The sequence below is a fragment of the Fukomys damarensis genome, unplaced genomic scaffold, assembly GCF_012274545.1.
Source record: "Fukomys damarensis isolate Sample0158 unplaced genomic scaffold, DMR_v1.0_HiC HiC_scaffold_20, whole genome shotgun sequence".
NCBI classification, from domain to species: domain Eukaryota; kingdom Metazoa; phylum Chordata; class Mammalia; order Rodentia; family Bathyergidae; genus Fukomys; species Fukomys damarensis.
The window spans coordinates 17,898,653-17,924,310 of NW_022900932.1; the positions used below are offsets into that span (position 1 = coordinate 17,898,653).

Sequence of the window (25,658 nt, forward strand, 5' to 3'; positions counted from 1 at the left end):
GTTTCAAGTTGGAAATTGTGATACTCCCTGCCATGTCTCTGTTGCCTAGAATGGTTTTTGCTATACTGGGTCTCTTCTGGTTCTAAATGAGTTTTTAGATTGTTTTCTCAAGTTCTGTGAAATATACTGTTGGGATTTCAATCGGGATTGCATTGAACCTGTACAGCAATTTTGGAAGTATGGCTACTTTCACTATGTTGATTCTTCCTACCCAGGAGCAAGGGATGTCTTTCCATCTTCTCATATCCTCTTCTGTCTCTGTTTTCAAAGTACTGAAATTTTCAGTGTAAAGATCTTTTGTCTCCTTCATTAGATTGCTTCCTAGATATTTCATTTTTTTGGATGTTATTGTGAAAGGAATTGTTTCCCTAATTTCTCTCTCAGTGAATCTGTTATTTGTGTATAAGGTTATTGATTTTTGAGTGTTGACCTTGTATCCAGCTACTCTACTACATCTGTCAATTAAGTCTAGACATATTCTGGCAGAGTTTTTGGGTCTTCTATGTAGAGTATCATATTATCAGCAAATAATGATAGTTTCACTTCTTCCTTTCCTATCTTTATTGCTTTTGTTTCTTTCTCTTATCTAATTGCCTTGACTAATGTTTCTAGAACTATATTGAAAAGGAGTGGTGATAGTGGATGTCCTTGTCTTGTTCCTGATTTCAGAGTGAAGGTTTTCAGTTTCTGGCCATTTAGTATGGTATTTGCTGTTGGTTTTTCACTTACCCTTTATCAGGTTGAGATAAAGACCATGTATTTCAGTTTTCTATAGGGTTTTTATAATGAATGGGTGTTAAATTTTGTCAAATGATTTTTTTCTGCATCTATTGAGATGATCCTGTGGTTTTTGTCCTTGATTCTGTATGATATATTACATTTATTGATTTATGTATGTTGAATCATCCTTGCATCCCTGGGGTCAATCTGACTTGGTCAGAGTGTATGATCTTCTTGATAATCCTCTGTATTCTGTTTGCCAGTATCTTTTTGAGGATTTTTGCATCTGTGTTCATTTGGGAGATTGGCCTATAGTTCTTTTTTTGGTTGGGTCTTTTCCTGGTTTTGGAATCAAAGTAATACTTGCTTCCAGGAATGATTTTGGAAGTAATGCCTCCCTTCAATTTCATGAAGAGTTTAAAGAGTAGTGGAGATAGTTCTCTAAATGTCTCATAGAATTCAGCAATGAAGCCATGAGGACCTGGGCTTTTCCCTTAGTTGGTAAACTTTTAATTAAATTTTCAATTTCACTATAGGTAATTAGGATGTTTAGACTTTTTATACCTTCATTCAACTTTGGAAGTTCATACGTATCTAGGAATCTGTCCATTTCTTCTGTATTTTCCATTTTATTAAGACTATAGGTTTTTGAAGTAGGTACTGATGATCCTCTGGATTTCTGGTAGATCTGTTGTGACTTTACCTTTCTTATTCCTAATTGCATGACTTTGAGCCATTTCCTTTTTTGATAAGGTTGGTTAAGGGTTTATCAATTTTATTTCTTTTGAAAAACCAAGTCTTTGATTCATTTTTTTTGTATAGTTCTCTTAGTCTTCATTGCATTAATTTCTGATCTTTACAATTTCCTTTGTATGAGCTTTTGGTTTGTCTTGCTTTTCTTTTTCTAGAAGCTTAAGGTTAAGCATTAAGTTATTTAAGTTCACTGTTTTCCTAGTATGGGCATTTACTGCTATGAATTTCCCTCATAGAACTGCTTTCATTGTGTCCCATAGATTCCTGTATGTTGTACTGGCATTATGATTTAATTGTAGAAACTGTGACCCAATGGTTGTTAAGCAGGGTGTTATTTAATTTCCTTATGTTTGTGAAGTTCTTGTGGTTTCTTAGGCTGTTGATCTCCAGTTTAATTGTACTATGGTCTGATAATATACAGGGGATAACTTCAATTCCTTTGCATTTATTTAAGCATGTTCTATAAGCTAGTATGTGGTCTATTTTGGAGAATGGCCCATGTGCAGCTGAAAAGAATGCATATTCTGATTTTCTGGAGTGGAACACTCTGTAGACATCTAAGTCTGTTTGTTCTAAGACTTGGTTCAGTTTTGTTATTTTATTGTTGATTTTTTGACTATTTGTGTCAGTGGAATATTGAGGTCCCTCACTATAACTGTATTAGTGCTTATTTCGTTTTTCATATATATATATATATATATATTAATATTCGTTTTGTATAGTTGGGAGCATTAGTATTTGGTGCATATATATTTATGATTGTCATTTATCCCTCTTGTTCCCTTTACAAGGATGTAGTGGCCTTCTTTTGTCTCTCTTAATTAGTTTTGGTTTAAAATCTATTCTGTCTGCAAATAAGATAGCTATCCCTGATTTTTTCTGGGCTCCTGTCACATGAAGAACTGTTTTCCATCCTTTTACTCTCAGTCTATGAATTTCTTTGTGGATTAAGTGGGTTTCTTTCTTTCTTTTTTTTTTTTTTTTTTTTTTTTTTTTTTTTTTTTGGTACTGGGGATCAAACTTGGGTCCTTATGCTTGCAAGGCAGGTGGCAGAACCACTGAACTAAATCCCCAGCCCAAGTGGGTTTTTTATACACAGCATATTGTTGGATTTTGCTTCTTATTCCATTCTGCCCACCTATTTCGATTGATGAATTGAGGCCATTAACATTGATGGTTGTAACTGTTATGTATTGAGTTTTCACTGTCATGTTATTTTCCTGTTGTTGGTTCTTTTATTTTTTCCCTCTCCCTTTAATTTCTTGCCTTGCCTGGTATATTTGCTCTGTTGGCCTTTATGGAGTTGTGGCCTTCATTTTCTTTTCCCAGAATATTGTTTAGAAGTGTTTGGAGTGCTGGTTTGGTGTTCATGAAATTTCTGCGTTCTTTGTCGTGGAAGTATCTTCTTTCCCCATCAATTTTGAAAGATAGTTTTGCAGGATACATCAGTTTAGGTTGGAGGTTGTTTTCTTTTAGGACTTGAAATACCTCACGCCAGACTCTCCCTGACTTGAGGGTTTGTGTTGAAAAGTCTGCTGTAATTCTGATGGGCTTTCCTTTCATGTGATTTGTCTTTTCTGTTTGTAGTATTTTGTTCTTCTTTTGGGCTTCTGGGATCTTGATTATTAAATGTCTAGCTGTAGATTTTTTTTGATCATGGCTAGTTGGAATACTATATGCCTCATTATCTGTATGTCAAATTCTTCTCCATTTGGGAAGCTTTCTGTCATTAATGCCGTGAACAGTTTTTTTTATGTCCTTTGTACTTTCTCCTCCTTCTACATGGATTCCTATCGGTCTTACATTATTCTTTGCATCATCTAAGAGTTGTTGGATTGATTTCTCATCATCCCTTACTTTTTTGTTTTTTGAGACAGGGTCTCACTATAGTTCAGACTGACCTACAGCTTACTATATAGCCCAGGCTGGTCTTGATCTCACAGCGATCCTCCTGCCTCAGCCTCCCAAGTGCTGGGATTACAGGTGTGTGCCACCACGCCAGGCCTCCCTTACTGTTTTTAAGAGATCTCTCTTTTCATGATCACTGCCCACAATCCTAGCTTCTGTATTTGAAATTCTATCTTCACATTTGTTCATTCTGCCACAAATGCTTTCTATAGAGTTTTTAATCTCCCAGGTATGTGTTTGAATCTGTTTCATGGATTCCATTTCTTTCCTATGCTGGGCAGTCATGGTTTCCATCATGGTCCTGAACTCATCTATTTTTTTTGGGGGGGGGCGTGTACCAGGGATTGAACTAGGGTCCTTGTGCTTGCAAGGCAGGCCACCGAACCACTGAGCTAAATCCCTGGCCCTATTTTTTTTTTTTAAATCTGTTTCTGTTCTAGAGTCTCTAATCATTTCTTTCATTCTTCTCACCATCTCTGTGGTTATCTGGGAAATTATTCCTGTTTTGAATTTTTCTAGAGCCTCATTTTTTTTTTGTTTTTTTACTTCCTGTGCTATTGGTTCAGGGTATCCAGATGGTTGACTGTCAGATTTTTCCACCTCATTTCCCCCAGAGTTTACATTTGGTGAGGTGAAAGTCTGTGTTTGTGCCTTGTTTAAATGTCTTCTTATTTCTTTTTTGTTGTTGGTATGTCCTTAGTTTAATTCCTGGGTTAATACTTCGATCTTCCAGATATAGCTGGTCTTTACATTTTGAGTCTCTAATGACTCTGAGACCATCTCATTTTCATTATACAGAAAGGACAATTGATTAGATCAAGCACAACACCTTAGCCCAAGTAATACAAGCAGTAACACAGTAGCATCAAGCACAGCTTAGAAGATGACAATTTGTTGTACTTATTAATCTATCACCTTTAACTGTGTGAATTAAATCAAAATTGAGGACCAGCCCAAAATACGTTTATAGTGAATAAACTCTTCAATATAGCAACTTTACCCTTCAGGATGGGGATTTAGAAGGAGTTGGGGAGGGAGCGATAGATAGGATAAAGGTTAGAAGTGATGTCAGAGGACCCAGGAAGATCTCACAAACTCTAGGGAGCTGTTGAAGAGAACAGGAGAAGACAGAACAAAATACATTCAAGAACAGAACAAACTAACAGCAATAGGGAGGCAAGAGACTGTAATCACTTTCTTTTAAAACTAATGGCAATTGAGAGAAGGAAAAAGAGAAGAAAAGGAAAAGAAAGAAAACTAAATTCAAATTAGAATAGAGACAGGAACAAAAAGGGAGAGATGAAGATCAAGGTGGGAGGAAGGGGAGAGAGAAAAGAAAAAATTGAGAAAAAAGATAAATTTTTAAAAATGATTAATGATAAGAGAAAAATACTACTTTGAAAATAAAAAATAGAAATAGAAATAGAGGGCCTCCTTCAGGGTATGCCTCTGTTGACACAATAGATGGTGTGGGCAGGAGTGTGCAGGTCTAAGTTTATTAGTCTCAGCAAGCCAGCAGCTGTCCCCTGAAGTTCAGGCTGATTTCTGTCTGCAAGGCCCAAGTTGAGATCTCTGACCTCCTGTTGGGTTGAACTCTGCAAGGTTCCACCGTAGGTTCCAGCTGTCTTTCCCCTGAAGTTAGACCAGGTTCCAGTGTGAGGTGCTGGCCTCTCCAACTTACCAACTATGGTGGTGTGGTGTCCCTTTATTGCACAGATTTTCTTCACTTTTCAAGTGGGCCTCAATTTTCATCTAGGAGCCTCAGAGAAGCTTGTTTATGGTGGTGATTGGGGGCATGGACACTGCTGTGTTGGCCAGAAATTTTTAATTTTTATGAAATCTAATTTATCTATTTTTTAATTTTGTTGCTCATACTCTTGGTTTCATATCTAAGAATCTCATGAAATCTAGGGTCATGAAGGTTTATGTTCTAAGAGTTTTTATAGTTTTAGCTCTCAAAGTTATTAGGTCTTTTTTGTTTGTTTTTTTTGAGACAGGGTCTCACTATGTAGTTGAGACTGACCTGGAACTCACATGTAGCCCAGGCTGGTCTCCAACTCACAGCGATCCTCCTGCCTCAGCCTCCCGTGTGCTGGGATTAAAGGTGTGTGCCACCATGCCCGGCTAGTTACTAGGTCTTTGATTCATTTTGAGTTGACTTTTGTATAAGTTATGAAGTCAAGGTACAACTTCATTCTTTTCTATGTGGATATCCTCTTGTTTGAGCACCATTTGTTGGTGATCAGTCAACTCAATGAATGATGGTGCCCTTGTTGAAAATCAGTTGGCTGTAGATGTGTGGGTTTATTTCTGGACTTTGATTTTATTCCATTGATCCCATTTGGCCTCTGAAAGTTCCACATTTTGTAATTACTGTAGCTTTGTGGTAAGTTCTAAAACCAAGAAGTATTGAGAGAGAAGTGCTATACAATAAAACAGGCCCTTGTCTTGCCTCCATTTTTTTCCGACATAATGTTTGTTTGTTTTGTACCAGGGATTGAACTCAGGCCGTTACCCTTGTGAGGCAGGTGGTGGAACCACTGAGCCAAACCCCTGACCCTTCCACATAATGTTTTGTTTTTGAAATGTAAGTTTGTGCTGCCAGGATCCTGCCCAATGTATCAAAATGGTTAATGACTGAACTGTGTAAACCTTTCAGAATGTTCTGTTAAGCTCTGCCCCCTCATAAGAAGGTTGTCAAGCTCCGCCCCCTCTCAGGACTGTTCTTTAACTCCACCCCTGTGCTTCAGGAATGTTCTGTAACTCTGAGCCCCTGCATACCCCCTCCCCCGTCTACTTCAGTGAGTATGCTCGACTACCCTGTAGATCCTTATATAAGGAGGCTCTCATTTTTGGTAGAGTGTTCAGACTCCTCTCCAGTAAAATAGTTTTTTTCTCCACCTCTTCAAATGACTATTGGATTCTCAAGTCTTCAAATTACAAGAGCAGAGCTGCCACACTGATCTGTGAAGCTCAGCTGTGCCTCAGAGCTGTGGCTGCAACACTGAGCTGTAACACTTGGCTATAGCACTGAGCTGTTCTGCTCTGCCCCAACTGTATGAGTCTGCTAAATTTTGTTTTTCAATATTGTTACTCAGTTCAGTAACAATAACAATAATATCATTTGATATTAATGATATTGTCATTCAATATTGGTTACTCATGCCCCTTGTATTCTATATGAATTTCAGGATCAGCTTTTCTATTTCTGCAAAAAAGTTGTTTTGTTTTTGTGGTGCTGGAGATGGATCCCAAGGCCTCACACATAGTAGATGATAGGTAAGTACTCTTAACACTGAGCTGTGTCTAGAGCCCAGTGGTTGGACTTTTGAGTGAAATCACTTTGAACCTACAAATCTACTTGGGGAATATGGTCATCTTAACATTTATGTCTTCTGATTCACAAACGTGATACCTTTCCATTTCTTTATGATTTCTTTAGGTCTCCTCTAATTTCTTTCTACAGTGCACAACTCTTGCACTTCCCTGGTTAAATATCTTGTTTTTTGATACTGTTTAAATAAGTAATTTTCTTAATTTCATTTATGATTGGTTCGCTTTGAAAAATAAGGCTGCTGTGGATAACACAGCTGCAAGGAATTTTATGCCGCTTTTTTATTTTTGGTACGAGGGATCAAACTCAGGACATTGTACTTGTGAGGCAGGCAGTGGTCTGAGCTAAATGAGCTAAATCCCCAGCTCAGGAATTTTATGCTTCTGAGAATTCAAAAGGAGCAGAGGATCCTTTCCTAGCCGAGATTCTACATGAGTACTCAGCTCTCTCCTGTTACCTCAATCACTGTCTTGTGAAATCCTCAACAAAGAATTAGCAAAGTTGTTTCAGGACTTCTGACTTGAAAATATGTGAGATAGTAAGCATGTGTTGTTTAAAGCTGTTGTTTGTGATAATTTGTCGAACAATATGGAAAACCTATAAAATTTTTTTTTTTAATTTTTTTGGTTCCAGGGATCAAACTCAGGTCCTTGTGTTTGTGAGGCAGGTGGCAGAACCACTGAGCTAAATCCCCGGTTCTGTACATTATTCTTCATAATAGCTTTACAAAGATTAGCCCCAAATGGAAAACAATTCAGGTGTCCGTCAGCAGATGAATAAACTGTTACAATAAAATACTACTTAGAAATAAAAGGAATAAATTATTGACACAATGAAATAGATGAATGTCAAAATCATTATGCTGGATGAAAGAGGTACAAAAGGAGTACATACCATATGATTCAAGTCACACAAACCTCTATAGACTTCAGTCACACAAACCTCTACAGACTTCAAACTAATCTGTAAAGACAAAAGCCAACCACTTGTTTTGTCTGGATTCTTTTTTTGTTTGTTTGTTTTTTTGGTACCAGGGATTGAACTTGGGTCCTTGAGCTTGCAAGGCAGGTGGTGGAACCACTGAGCTAAATCCCCAGCCTTGCATTATTTTCGGTCAGCAGAACAATGAGGATGGGAGAGGATAAGGGCAGGAAAGGAATTACAAAGGGCATGAACTTTTGAGGGTGATGGATATATTCACTATTGATTGCGATGATGGTTTCTTGGATGTATTTATAGGACAGATTTTACCAAGTTGTATACTTAAAACACATGTGGTTTATTGTATGTCAGGTTCTCTTTAACACAGCAGCCTGAAAATATATATGCCACTTGCAAGTGCCTTTACCTGACAGGTCATTATACTAAGGAAGAAAGTACCAGCTCTGTCTGATTAACACAGACTAGGCCTTGTTATTCATGCACACGTTCTCAAGTATTTACTAAATACTTGCTAGTTTCTGTGGGAAATACATGAATCAGACCTAGTGTGATGTTGGGATATAATAATAAATATAAATTTGGACTCTGCTCCTGGTTTCTGGCTTGAAATTCTGAAAATCCTTGAAATTTCTAAAGTGATATGTAACTTTTTGTATGCTAGTAACTGGTGGTTGGAAAATCCTGCGTAGTTTCCAGGGTACTGACTGCCAAGGGAAATCAACTATACTATTAGGTTTGTAATTTCCAGCCCTACCATAGCCCCTGACCTCTGTTAGGGGGAGAGAGGCTGAAAGTTGAGTTGACCACCAGTTGCCAATGATTTAATTAAATATGCTTTATTATTAACAGTTTCCATAAAAACCCAAAAGGACTAGTAGAGAAAGTTTCAAGGTTGCTGAACATAAGAGGTACCTGGAAGGTAGCATATCCAGAAGGGCTCTATACCCCTTCGCCCATACTTTGCCCTGGGTACCTCTTCATCTGGCTATTCACCTGTATCCTTTGTAATATTCTCCCTTCCTTTATTTTTTGGCAGTGCTGGAGACCAAATTAGGGTTTTGCACATGCTAGGCAAGTACTTTGCCACTGAACTATATCCCTACCCTTTTTTATTTTATTTGAGGACAGAATCTCACTAAATTGCCAATGCTAGTCTTGAACTTGGGATCCCCTTGCCTCAGCCTCCTGAGTACTGCAATATTCTTTATAATAAACCAGTTAACCTAAGTGTTTTCCTGAGTTCTGTGAACCATCCTAGCAAATCAGTCAAGCCTGAGGAGGAAGTCACAGGAATCCTGATTTATAGCTGTCAGTCAGAGGCACAGGTCACAAGTCTGTGGCTTGCCAACTCTCATGTGAAGTGGAGCAGTCTTGTGGGACTTAGCCCTTACCCTGTGGGACCTGATGCTCTCTCCAGGAAGACTGAATCAGAATTGAACTCCATCAGAGGACACCCAATTGCTGTCCGCTAGGGAAATCTGGTATAGGGGAAAAAGCCCCTTTTTACCTGGCATTGGAATTGTGCTGTGTGAGTAGAAAAAAGCACTTTGGTTTTTCTATCTCTCATACCCACTGTTTATACTAATAAAGCATATAATCTAATAGACTGGTTAGGGTATGGAAACAATAAACAATTATTTGTGATAGTATTTTCACAAAGATCCTTACCAGAAGCGGATCCCTCCCAGTGACTACGTGTCAACTGCTCCAAACAGGCCACAACCTTGCTCCACACTTGGTCAAACACATAAGCAAGGACATCCTCTTTCATGCAGTAAAATGGAGCAATGGGAGGGTACCCTAACTTCTGTTTCTCTGCAGCTGCTTCTGACTTCTTTTCATGAAATCTCTCTTCCCTGGAACAGAAGCAAGAGGGAAAGACCTCATGATTATTTTTCACTGAGTGTCCACTACTGTCCTTTGTGCTTCTTAGGAATGTGAGTGGTGCCCACTCTCCTCCCATGTGGCCCATTATGAAGCTGTCTTGTGAAAAAAGGATCTCTCATCAGAGGAAACTGTATTTCCCTTTTTATCCCCACCTCACCCCACTACTCTGCAAAACAATCAGGAGCTAAAAGCACAGGTGCTCCTCTAGGGAGCTTCTAAGACACTGCATTTGTAACCAGAAGCCTCTGCTTGGCCAAATCTGCCTGCTTCTCCCACAGGGAGCACCAACAGCCCTGGGATTCAGGGGAAGGAAACATCTCTGGTGAACACATTCACCTATCATAGGTATATTAGGAACTGAGAAATCATATTCTGGAATTGGTTTGGGATAGGAAGACACTATCTCCTACAGTGAAAGTTACCCTGAAGCAGCAGAGGTCTCAAGAAATAAATAGGAAACCATAGCATAAAGAAGGGAGTGAGGAATTTTATACAGGGCAGCTACAAACTCTCTTCTCTGCCTTACCGAGTCAGTCTGGCATTAAGTGGAGGGGTAAGCTATAGAATTATTTGTATTTAAATTTATATTTCTTTCTAGAAGAGATAATACACTCATGTTTATGGGAAAAAAATTTCAAATCAAAAGGACACACGGTGGAAAAGAAGTCCCTTACATCTCTTTTCCCTGTTCTCCATCCCCACAAGTACACTGATTTAGCTTCGTGGTTCTGCTGCCTGTCTCATATGCCATAATGCACCTTGTTCTTTTATTTAATAATTTATCTTAGTCTGTCATCTCTATCAATATTAACCTGCCTCTTAAAAATAGCTACAGTAGGGTTGGGGAATTAGCTCAGTGGTTCTGCTGCTGCCTGCCTCGCCAAGTGCAAGATCCCAAGTTCAATCCATGGTAACAAAAATAAAAAAAAAGTATACCAATAAAAATAGCTACAGTATTCCACTGGGTATACTATATCAAGTCCCTTATTGATCAGTAGTCAATATTGCACTTACTTTAGTTTCTTGGTTTCATGAGTGATACATGATTTATGTAGGATAAATTCCTATAATTATTAAGAGGCATATGCTTTTCAATTTGAATGATATTGCCCCGCTTCCTCTAAAAAGGGCCAATGGTGAAAGGATGTGCCTGTTTACATAATTAAGAAAATTTATTTTTTGTTCTCTGCCAGTCTGCCAATTAATAGCAGTCTGTTATCATAGTTTTAATGTGCATCTCTAATGTAAATGAGATTGAATTCATGTGTTTATATCTATTTTGTTTTTATATGAACTTAATCTTCACGTCCTTTGAATGTTTGTCCTTAGTATTTTCCTACTGATGTATAGGGAATTAAGGAAATAAACTTGGTGCAGATATTTTTGCCAGTTCGTCATTTGTTTTTCGACCTTATGAGTTTTTTTTCTATGTAGAAATTTCATCTTAGGCAGTCATTTTAGGATTTCGCATATGAATTAAAGGTTTTGTGTTACGGTTTTAAAGGCCTTCCCAATTCTCAAATCAATTTATATATATATATATTTTTTTTTTTAATTTTAATTTTATTTTGTTAGTACATATTTGCAAGTCACACAATTTACAGTCATCTTGGGGAGTAGTTACAAGGCCATACTACACTTTTTTTTTCTAATCCCTTTCCCTTCCCTATCCCTCCCCTCTTCTCTGGTTCCCCTACAACCTTTTACACACTTGTTGATACTTAGCTTATGTTTAAATATATTTTAGTTTTTCTAAAATTACATAAATTGTCATACTTTTTTTTTTTTTTTGGTTTTTTGAGACAGGGTCTCACTGTATAGTTGAGACTGACCTGGAACTCACTATGTAGCCCAGGCTGGTCTCGAACTCTCAGCAATCCTTCTGCCTCAGCCTCCTGAGTGCTGGGATTACAGGTGTGCGCCACCATGCCTGGCCCATACATTTTTAATATATGTAAAATTTATTTTTTATGGAGAGTAAACCTTAATATAAAACAGCAGTTATATACCTCATTTTTCCAGGTGTTTTTTCCATTTTTTACCAAAACAATTTGCTGAAATTATTGTATATACTAATTTCCAACAGGGGTTTATTTCTTGACCTTCAATCTTGTTAATTAGACATTCTAAAAGTCTAGCTACTCTACTACAGTTTGTTTGTCTGTTTAGAGTCAGGGTCTTGCTGTGTGGTTCAGGCTGGCCTTATACTCACTATTTAGCCCAAGTTGGCCTCAAACTCATGGCAATCCTCCTGCCTCAGCTTCCTCAGTGCTGGAATTATGGGCATACTCACCACCACACCCAGCAGTAGTATATTTCAAAAAGGCTACCTTCCTAAAATCTTTATCTTATCTCAAAATTTATTTGGGTTTCTACCAGAAAGAAGAAAAGGGATGCTCTAGGGACACTTACCAGCCATTTATATCACATCTTAAATTAATTAAATTAGTTAAATCAACTTTTTGTTTTGTTTTTGCAGTACTGGGGATCAACTCAGGACCTTACACTTGCAAGGCAGGCGCAGCGCCACTGAGCTAAATCCCCAGACCCCAACTTTTTTCTTATAAGCTTAAGGCAAAGGAAAAGACTTTTGAGGAAAAAAAGACAGAAATAAGTTGACACAAGCCAGGAGAAGTGAGGGGGTAGGGAACATTCTCTGAAAAACCAAGAAGAATTTACTTAGGAGTTTCTTGTAACTGAATTAGCTCAGTGGTGTTATGTTTAGAAATCTGCCTCCTGTTAGCTGGCTCTCTGGCTGTGGTGCACATGAGTAAACACACATGTGATCATAGCTCAGTGGGAAATACAGAGGGAAGAAGGGAGCCGGGCGTGGTGGCGCACACCTGTAATCCCAGCACTCGGGAGGCTGAGGCAGGAGGATTGCTGTGAGTTCGAGACCAGCCTGGGCTACATACATAGTGAGTTCCAGGTCAGTCTCAACTACATAGTGAGACCCTGCCTCAAAAAACAAAAAAACAAAAAAACAGGGAAGTCCAGAACCATGTGATACACTACTAACTACACAGCCTTGCAGCCTAAAATGAAATTTCTCACTCACTTCAGATGTGTTGCTATAACTGTCCATTCTAAACTTTTAAAGACATAGAGGAACAGTTTAAGAAGTTCATGTTTCAGAGTTGGGCATGGTGGCATGGTAATCCCAGAACTCAGGAGGCTGAGGCAGGAGGATCTAACTGAGTTTGAGGCTAGCTCGGGCTACATAAAGAGTTCAGGGCCAGCCTGAACTACAAAGGGAGACTCTGCTTCAAAAAAACCAAACAAATAAACAAACAAAAAGTTCATGTTTCAGAAAAGTAGCATTAAATAGCGAAGAGAAAGTATATTTAGAGTCAGATGGATAGGGTTTTGGTTTTAGTTTTACCTCTAATTATTTAACCATTGTGATTCCCACCTATCCTGTAAAGAAGGTAAATAATATCCATGTCATAGGACCATGTCAGAATATAATGAGAATAGATATAAATAAGCATCATTAACTATAAAGTTGCCAAGCATAAGGTTTTATATGGATTGAATATAGTTGTTTCAAACAATTTATATTTTAAAAATTCACACCTCTTCAAGTGCTCTTTCAAAGAGTTTTGGCATTTCCACTGGTAATAATTTGCAAAAGGGTAAAAATCAAATCATAAGAAAAGACTGGCTTATTTGAAAATCTCTGATCTCAGGAAGAGGAGAATGATGTGTAAGGAAGAAAACACAGAAGGATGCCTAGGATGTGGAGACAATAACTAAGAACATGAACTGTGGAGAATATTTACATTCGTAATTGCATTTTTTTGTTGTTGTTTTTGTTTTTTTGAGAAAGGGTCTCACTACGTAGTTCAAACTGACCTGGAACTCACTTTGTAGCCCAGGATGGTCTCAAACTCACCCTCCTACCTCAGCCTCCTGAGTGCTGGGATTACAGGCATGCGCCACCACGCTGGCTCGTAATTGCATTTTTAAGGTACCTTCAGAGGGTATGTCATCATTGTTCAAAATGATGTTCTCGATATCTCAGCTAACTGAAAATAAAAAACTGGTGTAGACCTATAACAGGTAATACTGATAGCATAATTTAGAAAAGTAGATATTAATATTCAAAATAGGAGAGGGAATAAAAAGCTTAAAGAACAATACTTACATATCTGTGTGGTCAAAAGCTAGGTATTCCTCGATTATTCCTTCTGAGAAGATTATACAATCTTCCTTTTCTGTTTCCATAGCACATAAGCCAGGGGATTTGGCAATAGAAGATGCTTTATCAGCATAAGAAGATGAAAACTGTAACCTTTTCCCCCTTATACCATATCTGAGAGAAAAAGGCGAATGTTAATTGTGTACAGTCTAAACAGTTCTCACAGCAGTGACCATGTGACCTTTGGCTCAAAACCCCTTGCCCTGCAGCACCCTCCTAGGCTAGTCTAGGCTGTAATAGCCTAGTATTTCTCAAAACAGGAAGACTAAACATTGGCCATAAACCTGTTTGGCTTAGACGTACTGTGTGCATTGTCTAAATGGCTTGCTGTCTTCTCAGACACAAATAGCTACAGCTGTCTGCTCTTTAAAAATGAAGAATATTTACATTCATAATTACATTTTGAAGGTACCTTCAGAGGGTATGTCATCATTGTTCAAAATGAATGTTCTTCAAAGGGAGAGGTCTTAATATTAAAATTTCTCTTATATACCCAGACATTCAGTAATATGTGATGACTCTTTCTGAATTTGAGCAAGTTTACTTTGGAGAAAGTCAATCACATGTGAGCAATACAAATTTTTTAAATGGCTCTCAGTTTAACCAACTATTTAATATAACCAATTTATGCTTTGTATTACTTTTTATTTGTGTGTGTGTGTGCCTTAGATACATTTTTTTCTAGAAAAAAGAAAGAATAAATCTGTGGCACTTTTCAACAAGGCTGGTGGGAAAATCTTTTGGAAGACATTTTGGAATTATGTATTAGGAGACTTAAACATACCCTTTGATTCAGTGGTTTCATCTGTAAGAATATCCTTTAAGAATATAACTGATAAAATTTATTTATAAGAATTATCATCATGAGGATGAGAGAGAGTACATACTCAGCATGCTCAAAGCCCTGGGTTCAACCTTCAGAACCAACAAAACAAAAGAAAAAACTATTACAGAATTATGCATTTGTTTACAACTATCAAAAAAAAAAATCAAAACTACCCTAGTTTCAAAATACAGGATTCGAGGATGGGGGTTTAAATATTGATATAGCTGGGTGTGGTGGTGCACGCCTGTAAACCCAGCATTCAGGAGGCTGAGGCAGGAGGATCGCTGTGAATTCGAGACCAGCCTGGGCTACATAGTGAGTTCCAGGTCAGTCTCAACTACATAGTTAGACCCTGTCTCAAAAAAAACAACCAACCAACCAAACCAAACAAAATATTTATATATGCATAAACTATGAAATCATTAAGTTAATGTTGAAGAAAATGGAAGATGTTCATAGTAAATTGTTAAGCATCAAAAAATTACAAAATGTATATAGTATTTTAAGAAAAACTATATACATATGTATCAGATAATGCTTGATACCCCTCAATATACATTCTTCTTTTCTTGGTAAAATTATTCTGATTTAATTCAGGCAGGCAATGTACCCTCAAAGACTACATTTCTCAGCTACCCTGCAGCCCCAGATCTAGTCAGTGAAATATGAGCGTGATTAGTACGTGAGACTCTGGAAAGGCTGTTTAAGGGGAACTGCTTAGCTACAAGGGGTGCCTTTTGCAGTTCTCCTTTTCCTTCTTTCTGGTACCTGGAAAGTAAGAATTATGTTTGGAGCTGTCACCTATGCTGGACTAGAAAGAAAACCTCGTGGAAAACACTGTGGGCTAGGATGGTGCAGCAAAAAGATGAAAGCAGGAGGTCCTTAAAACCACCATGCTATCACTGTATTATCTTTATATTGCCTTCATCCAGACTTCTTTTCCACAAAGAGAAATTAATTTTTTTTTTTTGGTCCTGGGGATTGAACTCGGGACCTTGCGCTTGCAAGGCAGGCGGCAGAACACTAAGCTAAATCCCGGGCCGAGAAATTAACTTTTTAAGCCATTAAATAGAACATAGAGTTCACAGTGTGGTGAGGCTTTGTGTATTAATTTGGCTACTTTGTAGCAATGGAAAGTAAAGTTTCCAAGAAGGGGAGTGTCTTAGTCACTTTTCTGTCACTGGACACAATACCCTACAGCTGGAAGTTAAGGAAGAATAGTTTATTTGGGCCCATGGTTTCAGTCCATGGTGGTCAGGCTCCAAGGGGGAAACAGGATGGCAAAGGGGCAGAGCAGAGGGGAAAGTGCTCAGTCCATGGCATCCAAGAAGCAGAGAGAGAAGAGAGGAAATGAAGGGGGAGAATGAGTGCTGCCTTTCCAGGTCACTTCCCCTGTGACCCATGTCTAATTAGGCCCCACTTTCTAACAGCAAGTCAGCTATGAACTCATCAGCAGAGGCTTTGGTGCATATTTTAGATCTAAACCATAAGAGGGGATGCCAAGGTCTGAGAGGATAATGGAGTTAAGAGTCTACTGCAGAAGATGTGGCAGGGCTGGTAAGCTGATAAGAGCCTGGACAATAGCAGGAGGCACAGAAATGGAGAGAGGGTAAGGGATAAGAGAAAGTTTGGAGAACCAACCAGCTTGTTTTAGTGTTTATACGTCTTTAAATTTGAGACTTAAGATGGTTTAAATCTGTTTTGAAATTAAAAAACAGTGGTTTTCAAATTGTAGTCAACAGATTTATGCCAATCTATGGCAAAAACTTTACTTAACTATCCCAAATAAGCAAAATAAAGACAATAGCCAGTTCGACTACCAAGTATCTTTTCTTCAAAATGATAGTCCTTATTTTGAGGTTATGTACATCATTCTTTTTTGTGTTCTTTTCTTCTATAAAATAGTGATATTAGGGTTTTTTTATAGCAGCATGACAAAATTAAAGGCTGTCGACACTGATTACTCAACATTCCATGTTATTGTGCTATTGTATTATTCCATTTATTTTAAAAGCTGTTCATTTTTTAGTCAGTGGTAACTAATGTAATTTTTTGTTTTGAAAAAAAAAATAGACGTTTCTATCCAATTCTAGGTCTAACTGCTACTAAAAGAAATTCTGGCTAAAGAAAAAACGTTTCCATTTCCTCTAAAGGTGCAACAAAAAGCAAGATAGAATTCTGTATCATAAACTTGTCTTGTAAATGTTACTTGTAACAAAAGAATCTTTGAAATCATCAGATTAAAAATTATCAAGCCTGGAAAATAACTGTTAACTTCTAAAAGTCTATAATTATTGCTTGTGGGGGGGTATTGGAGATTGAACTCAGGACGTTGTGCTTGCAAGGCAGGCACAAAATATTGAGCTAAACCCCGGGCCCCTGTAATTCAGCTTTTAATAAAATAACAGTAGTCTTACCCAATACTGTGTCATCCTGGTAGTAATGTTTACATTGAGATTATTTACTTGTGAGAAAAAAATCAATGACCCTTTATTCTCCCTCATGTGTGGAGGATAAAATGATTTTGCTAGTTTGATAATGTGTTTGTTTTTTGATAGGGTCTTGCTATGTGGTTTAGGCTGGTCCTGAATTCACAATGTTGCCCAGGCTGGCCTTGAACTGGGGGAGATCCTCCTGCCTTGGCCTCCAGAATGCTAGGATTATAGGCATGTACCACCACACCCAGCTTTTGCTAGGTTTCTTATTTATACAGAGTTAAATTTAGAATTAGCCCTTGCAAGGCTTTAAGAGAGTGAGTTTGTCTGCCTTCCAGAGTGGTTGGATCAAATAGCCAAAAGCCCTCCTTCCTGCCTAACATCTGAAAAGCACAGATGGCTGCTCAGCTCCATTTTGGACCCACCTTATCTCCCAGTAGACTCTGGAGATGACCAAAGTTAAGAGAATTACATGAAGGTGTGATCTCATAATGCCAAAAGAAAGAAAACATAACCCTGGCAAGGAAATATGATTGTTCATAGCTCTACCCAGAAGAACTGAAAGAGATTATTTCCCTGGCTTTGGAGAGTTTCAGAAAGCTCTGCATCTAAAAAGAAATTGATTTGTAATTAGCTTCACTAACTTGCATTTAGGATAGCTGTAAGATAGAAAATCAAAGCAAATGAAAGGGAAATCTTTGCAATTTGTAACGAGTAACATAAGGGAGCAGACTTTAGGACAAACAGCTGCTACACTATATCACTTTAATAACTGGTTTTGAGGTTAAAAAAAAAAACCCACAAGGGACCAGTGATTTAGCTCAGTAGCACTGAGCCCGCCTCACATGTGCAAGGTCCTGAGTTCGATCTCCAGTACCAGAAAAAAACAAAAAACCCCCACAACATTAGATTTATCATCTTTAAGTGTATGGTTCATTAGCGTTAAGCAGAGTCACGCTGTGTGCAGCAGATTTCTATAACTCATCTTGCCAAACTGAAACTCTCCCGTTTTTCCTCTCCCCTCCAGCCCTTGACAACTGTCTTCTACTTTGTGTTGCTCTGATTTCTGCTTCAGATACTTCATGTGAGAGCAATCACAGTATTTTTCATTTTGTGACTGCTTATTTCACTTAGAATAATGTCTTTGAGGTTCATCCATGTTGTAGCATGGGGCAAAATTTCTTTCTTTCATAAGGTTGCACAATATTCATATATTTATATCACATGTGTAAACATCCATTCATCTGTACAATTTTTTTTTTTTTTTTTGGTATCAGGGATTGAACTCATGACCTTGTGCTTGTAAGGCAGGTACAGTGCCACTGAGCTAAATTCCTGGTCCCTGTCAGTATACATTTAGATTGTCTCTACCTCCTGCCTGTTATGAATGGTGTTGCAGTGAACACAAGTGTGCAAGAGTCTATTTGAGATCTGGCTTTCAATTCTTTTGGATATATACCCACAGGAGGGATTGTGGGTCATATGGCAATTACTGTTGTAATCTTTTTAGGGGTCTCCACATTGTTTTCTGTAATATGTGTATAATTTCATCTGCCTATCAAGGACAGCCCAAGGGTTCCAGTTTCTCTGCCTCCTTGCCAATGTTTATTTGCTGTTTCTTTGGTAGTGTCTGTCCAATGGATATGCAGTGTGACCTCACGTGGTTTTGATTTCTTTTATGATAACAATAGTGTGTGTCTTTATATGAGTGTCATGGCTATTTGCATATCATTGGTTAATTATCCTTTCAAGTACTTTGTCAACTGTTCAGTGTGGTTACTTCTTTTTGTTCTTGTTGAGTTGTAGAAATTACTTATATAACCCCTTATTAAACATACGTTTGACAAATAATTTCCCCCATTGAATGTATTGCCTTTTCATATTTTTTATTCTTTCTTTGATACACAGAAGTATTTGTTTGATATAGTCCCATTTGTCTGTTTTTGCTTTTGTTGCTTGTGCTTTTACTGTTATGTCCAATATATTACTGTCAAATTCAATGTCCTAAAGCGTCTCACTTATGTTTTATTATAGAAGTTGTTTAATTGTGGGTCTTATGTTTAGGTTTTTAATTTGAGTTAATAATTTTATATGGTAGAAGATGAAGGTCCAACTTCATTCTTTTGAGTGTGTATGTCCAGTTTTCCCCATCATTTGTAGAAGAGACTGCCCTTTATTATGTAGTCTCAGCATTTTTGTAAAAAATCATTTAACCATATGTTTATTTCTGGACTCTATTCTTTTTTTTTTTTTTTTGGTACCGGGAATTGAATTCGGGTCTTTGCGCTTGCAAGGCAGGCCACCAAAGCGCTGAGCTAAATCCCCAGCCCCATGGACTCTATTCTTTTAATGATTTTTAAAGGGGTTGTAATTATGTATATAATCACACTTTAGTGGGTTTTTGTTGACTCTTACAGTTAGTTTTTTCGTTGAAATATTTATTTTAACTAAGATAAACTAGTTAAGATAGATAAACTAACTTGAAGGAGCAGAATGCATGGTCTTTTTTTTTTTTGGTACTGGGGATCAAACTCGGGACCTTGTGCTTGCGAGGCAGGTGGTGGAACCATGGAGCTAAATCCCCGGCCTGCATGGTTTCTTTTTTTAAGTGGAAATGTCCTCAAACTCATTTTTCAGAGTCCCTTTTACACTTATGTATCCCTGTATGCTGCCACCATCTTCTAATGTTTTAACTTCCTGAAATTTCATTTCGACCTTAACACTGTTTGTTTTAATTGCTCTGTTTTGCAGCCATAATTTCAATTTTTACATTAGTTAATTTTGTATATTTTGTTATCATGAATACGGTCTTTATTTAATAAAAGAAAAAAAAGAGAAAGAAAAAGGAAGAAAGAAAGTTAATGCTACTGGTTTGAGACACTGTGCTCAGTTTCAGAGATACAAAAAGTAAGATACTATATTGTTGTCCTGGGGGTTCCTTGATAACAGAAACTGAACCAGACACCTAGTAGAATACACTTGAGACACAAAAGAAAACCAGTGTTGGTTAAGATTACTCAGTGAGAGGAAGAAAGTTACAGAAGATAAAATTAGAGAAGTAGACAAGGGCTATCTTATGATATGATTTTAGATTTTATCTTCAATTCAGTGGGAAGCTTTTCAAAGTTTTAAGTGAGAAACAGAAGAATTTACCCTGAATTTCTAAAAATTCTTATGTGATATGAAAAAAGGAATATAATTTGAAATGTTATTTTTGTAGAAATCTTAGTGGTCGATAAACCTCATATTTATGGCAACCTTATCTATACCTCCAACTTATACCCTCACTACCCCCATTTTTTTTTTTAAACCGGGGATCAAACTCAGGACCTCGTGCTTGTGAGGCAGGTGCTGCACCACTGAGCTGCATCCCCTGGCCATACAACCCAAATTTTGTTCTTCAATACTGTTTGCCTCTCAAAGAAATCAGGGCTCCTTGAAGTTCAGCTGATTCTATGTCTTAAAGGAGAAAAAACAAAACAAAACAAAATAAGGATGGGCCTGGAATATCTTACTGTAATCAGAAACCAAAGAGATAATCAAAATAAAGACAAAGGTACTAGCTTGAAGTGGCCAAGTGGTAGCAAATTAGAGCATTAAAACCAATTATGGTTAAATATTTTAGTATTTGAGATGCTATGAGTTCATAATGGTACTCAAGAGAGTAAATATCAAATATGGACACAACAGTTACTACATGAAAGGAGTGAAAATGGGTTATGTTTAATTTTTATTGCTTTAAGTAGCGGTATGGTAACATAGCTGGATAACTTTTTGTCTTCGTATATGTCTATGTATATGGTCTACACATAGGTATTTATTTTTTCTATGTGAGTAGCTATTGAGAATTGAAGTCAAATCTGTAGAAAAAGTAGATACCAAATTAAAAAGACCCATCAGCAGTGGAGGCAGGAAGGAAAAAGGAAAGAAAGGGTGTTAGTAGTATGCTACAGAATGAAGTTAGCCAGATGTCCTAAAGAGAAAAAGCTGACTGCTCAGATTTGAGCTTTTATTTCTGTGGAAGTAAAATTTCTAAATGGACCTACTTCTTATTGTTATAAAATAAGGCTCACAATATAGTTTATACTAACAGATGAGGAAAATATATCCTAATGACAAGATATGAGTTATATAATTTAATTCAGAAGAAATTGAAGAATCATTTCTATGGGTGACAGGTTGTAAAAAGTTTATGTTAAAGAATAAATTTTAAAAGCCCTATTGATATCATACATGAAGTTTAAATTGAAAAAAAAAGCTACAAACTTGAGTTTAAATCAGCTTAAGAAAAACAAATCCAATTCTCTGGACAAAAATTAGTTGACAATGTAGATCCCCTAACTGACTGGCCTAAAATGGTCATGTGTTACTTTTGTAGTCTGGTGAGATTATTGAAAGCTCAAAAGGGACCAAAATTAAGTTCTGTTACTACAACTCTTGGGAGGTATCAAGTAAAACTACAGCCTTCTCAAAAAGTATGGGAATAATTTTTAAAATGAATTAAAGTATACTATTAAAATTAAATTAAAATAAAATGTAATATAAATTGTATAATTTATAGTATACAGTATATAATGTATTATATATTATAGTTGTATTATATATAATATTATAGATTTAAATATAAGCATAGGTTTAGAAATAATACTTGGATATTGCCACTGTTAAAAGAGTTTGAGGCATTCAAAAGATTTAGCCATTCAAACATTATTTTGAAAGGGCCAGGGATTTAGCTCAGTGGCACCATGCCTGCCTTGAAGGCACAAGGTCCTGAGTTCAATCCCTGGTATGAAAAAAAAAATTTATTTGAGCCGGGCATGGTGGCACATGCCTATAAGCCCAGCACTTGGGAGACTGAGGCAGGGGGATTACTGTGAGTTTGAGGCCAGCCTGGGTTATGTAGTGGGTTCAAGACCAGTCTGAACTACACAGTGAGCTTCTATCTCAAAAACAACAAAAAAAACCAAAAATTATTTGGAGATTTAATTCTGTTAAGAGATTAATGTTATAATCAGCATCATGTATTTTTTAAAACATCATTTTTAACATTAAGAAAATTAAGTCTGTTTCTTAGACTATTAAAAATATAAAAAAAACCGTTTTGTCTACACATTTATGACAAGAGAGAAGTACCTATATTTATAAGTATAGGTAGATGTAGGGATGGATAGATAGGAAGAGATAGTTCTTTTTTTTTTTTTTTGTACTGGGGATTGAACTCAGGTTCTGTGCTTGCAAGGCAGCCACCGAACCACTGAGCTAAATCCCCAGCCCCAGAAGAGTTAGTTCTGAATAACGAAACTATCTTTAATTTCCAGGAAATACATTAACTTTTGTTTGTTTTTTGTTTTTTTTGTTTTTTGAGACAGGGTCTCACTATGTAGTTGAGACTGACCTGGAACTCACTATGTAGCCCAGGCTGGTCTCAAACTCACAGCGATCCTCCTGCCTCAGCCTCCCAAGTGCTGGGATTACAGGTGTGTGCCACCATGCCCAGCTATCCAGGAAATATATTAACTTTTGAACAAAAAAAATTATATAACAAAAATCTTAATATACACAAAGACTATTATCAATCCGATAGCATTTTCTGTGCTTTACCAGTAAGCAGAAGGAAGTTTATTAATTCCTTAGTTCAGTAGGCAGAATGTAATACTTATATACTAAGATAATGAAACACATAACAGAATACTTACATAATAAAATCTCTTTCTTGAGACAGGACTGCTTCATGTGAAATTGAAACACCAGAAGGGTATCTAGGATATAATTCATAACCTTCACTTGGAGTAATTATCTGCCTACCCAGAATCCTTCAAAATGAAAAACAAACAAACAAAAAAACGGACAATTAAGCACTTTCCCTTGGCATACATACAAAATCTAGGCATTTTTGGGACAAGTCTGATGGTTCTACATAGAAGTCCAATATACACAAGTCCAACACTGATTAAAAATTATTCTTGAGGGCCAGGGATGTAGCTGAGTGGCTCTGTGCCTGCCTGGCAAGCACAGGTTCTGAGTTCAATTTCTGTTATTGCAAAAAAAAAAAAAAAAAAAGCAGTAGGAATTATTCTTGAAAGGAAATGGCCTTATTATAGGTATATCTTCAAAAGAATAGAGATGGAAAGAAAACTGATAGCTTGGAAGTTTAAAAAAAATAATAAAACAAGGAAGCTGAGCAAACATTTGTAATTTGCTCTTCATCTTGTCTAATAATCAGCATTAAATCAGCCATAATAGGATAAAAGCCCAGCCAAATCAGTGACAGCTATGAATTACTCTTAAAACATGAAGCTTTATGCATTTTAATTATGTGCAGTGAGTGTACTATTGTGGCTTCTGAGAGAGGCTCCTAATAGCTGTGTCTGCTTTCAAATATACCTAAGAATTTAGACAACAATGTCATAAATATATTTTCTGACCATCCTGATCAAAAGAAGGGCTCTTGCCAGGGATGGTGGCATGCACCTGTAATGCCAGAAATTGGGAGGCTGAGGCAGGGGGACTACCACAAGTTTGAGGCCAGCCTGAACTGCATAGCAAGACCTTGTTTTAAAAAACAAAGCAAAACAAAACAAAACAAAAAACCCAACAACAAAAGAGGGGCTCTTTGGACATCCCTGATACCCACACCTGTTATTGGTACAGAAACAGTTTTACTCAGTTAGGATGACATATTTGGTGGTTATGGATAAATACTTCAAGAAATTTCCACCACCTGATATCTTCTCAGCTGAGGCCTATACCATGTGACTTTACTTATGTTTATTAAAATCATACCCATAAAAATGTCAAAATATAAGCTTTTTTTGGAAATCCACTTCTAAAATGTTTGTCTTCACCATGAGCACAAGTCAACAGTGGGCTTTGTACCTGAGGTGGGGAAAGCTGGATGTCCACTGTTGGCACTCGTCATGGAGACTCCTCGTGTGCACACTCAGCTTTCGCTCATACAGGACCTCATCAATGGCTGTGAACATCGCCTGGACGTTCTCAGTGGCACTTTGGTCAAGTTCCTAGAAGAAAATTTCCCCCCACCAAAATATTTAGGTGAACTTCAACCTCTGGCAACCAATAAAGGTTGAAAGCAATCAGGTTTTGCTTTGTTTTAAATGTTAGTCCATTTGAGACAATGTTGTCTCTACATGAAAGAAAAGTTAAATTAAGGGAAATTTCAGATCTCAAAGAATTCAAATGGTCTATTCTTATTTAAAGAAAATTTACAGAAATAATCTATTTTTAATAAAGTGACATTTTCCTCATCATAAACTATGTTTATTGTAAGGATTCTGAAAAATATAGAAAAGTATAAAAATTAAAATTACCTATACTTTCAGCAAAGTTAATGTTTTGTTTTTTTAAATTTATAAATAAATAAGAGACAAGGGCTTGCTCTGTTGCCCAGGCTGGCCCCAGACTCCTGAGCTCCAACAGTCTTCCTGCCTTAACTTCCTGAGTGTAGTTGCATGCCACTGTGCCAATTGCTAATTTCAGTACAGGTGTTTGGTTCCAGTATTCTTTTTTTTTTTCTGAGTAGAAGTCAGACAGTCCTGTATATATTACTATGCAGTCTGCATTTCCATTTGACAGTTTATATTAAAACCTTGCCTCATGTAATCTATCCTTTAAGAGCAGTCAGAGGGGTAGCTATAAAATGTGAATCTGAGTGGAGTGTGCTACTGCACACCTGTAATCCCAGCACTTAGTTTGTTTGTTTGTTTTTGGTACCAGGGATTGAACTCAGGTACTTGTGCTTGCAAGGCAAACAGCAACACCAATGAGCTAAATCCCGGGCCTACTCCCAGCACTCTTGGAAGGCTGAGGCAGGAGGATCACAAGTTCAAGCCCAGTGTGGACAAATTTCACAACTTAGCAAGACCTGTCTCAAAAAGATGGGTAAGGATCCCCAGTACCCCCCCCAAAAAAAAGAAAGAAAGAAAAAAAGAGGGTTAAGGAGGGGCTAGAGATGTAGTTTAGTGCAACAGTCCTGGGTTCAATCCACAAAAAAATCAGATCAGATCAGCAGATCTGATCATGTTATCATGTTTTCTGATTCCCTACTAATCCTCTACTGTAGCTATATTTATATATTCTTCTACATTGCACCAAAAGAAAAGTTATAACTTTTTTAAGTATGAGAACTATGTATTTTTCACTGTAAGAATGAAAGTCCACCTCTACCAAGTAGAAGTTTATCTATCTGGGAATGTTTTCAAAAAATATTCTACACTCCACTTGATATCTTTTGAACATGTCATATGTGATATAATATATATTCCTTGGAACATTACTACTCTCATTCTCTTTATAAAACTTTTGTTTATATTTATATCACTGTGTCCTGATCCATTTTCCATGTCTCCTAACTACGCTTTAAATTCTCAGTTCTAGGTGATTTTCTCTCCTCCCCTTCCCTTCTTTCTGTACCAGGGATTGAACTCAGGACCTTGACTTGTGACTCAGGCACAACACCACTGAGCTAAATGATTAATTCACTATTTTGTTTTACTGGGTCTACTTTATCTGTTGAGATATTCAAATGCTATTTATTCCCAAGGTTTTTTTGTTTTGTTTTTTGTTGTTATTGTTTTTGGTACCAGACTTTTTACTTGCGAGGCAGGTGACAGAAACTCTGAGCTAAATCCCTGG

The 25,658-nt window shown here is 37.2% G+C and overlaps 1 protein-coding gene across 11 annotated transcripts in view; it reads right to left on the minus strand.

Annotated features, from left to right (window-relative positions):
* The window catches only part of Fam149b1 (family with sequence similarity 149 member B1), a 61,371-nt gene that overhangs the window by 14,333 nt on the left and 21,380 nt on the right, over positions 1-25,658 (minus strand). For 9 of the 11 annotated variants that reach the window (XM_033766546.1, XM_010606741.3, XM_010606733.3 and 6 more), the window contains exons 4-7: positions 23,883-24,025; positions 22,703-22,819; positions 13,692-13,859; positions 9,326-9,513 (exon numbers count right to left, since the gene is read on the minus strand). In XM_033766546.1, coding sequence (XP_033622437.1) covers positions 9,326-9,513; positions 13,692-13,859; positions 22,703-22,819; positions 23,883-24,025 — 616 coding nt within the window. The remainder of the gene's footprint in view (positions 1-9,325; positions 9,514-13,691; positions 13,860-22,702; positions 22,820-23,882; positions 24,026-25,658) is intronic. The other 2 variants (XM_033766547.1, XM_033766545.1) reach the window with 1 other exon arrangement.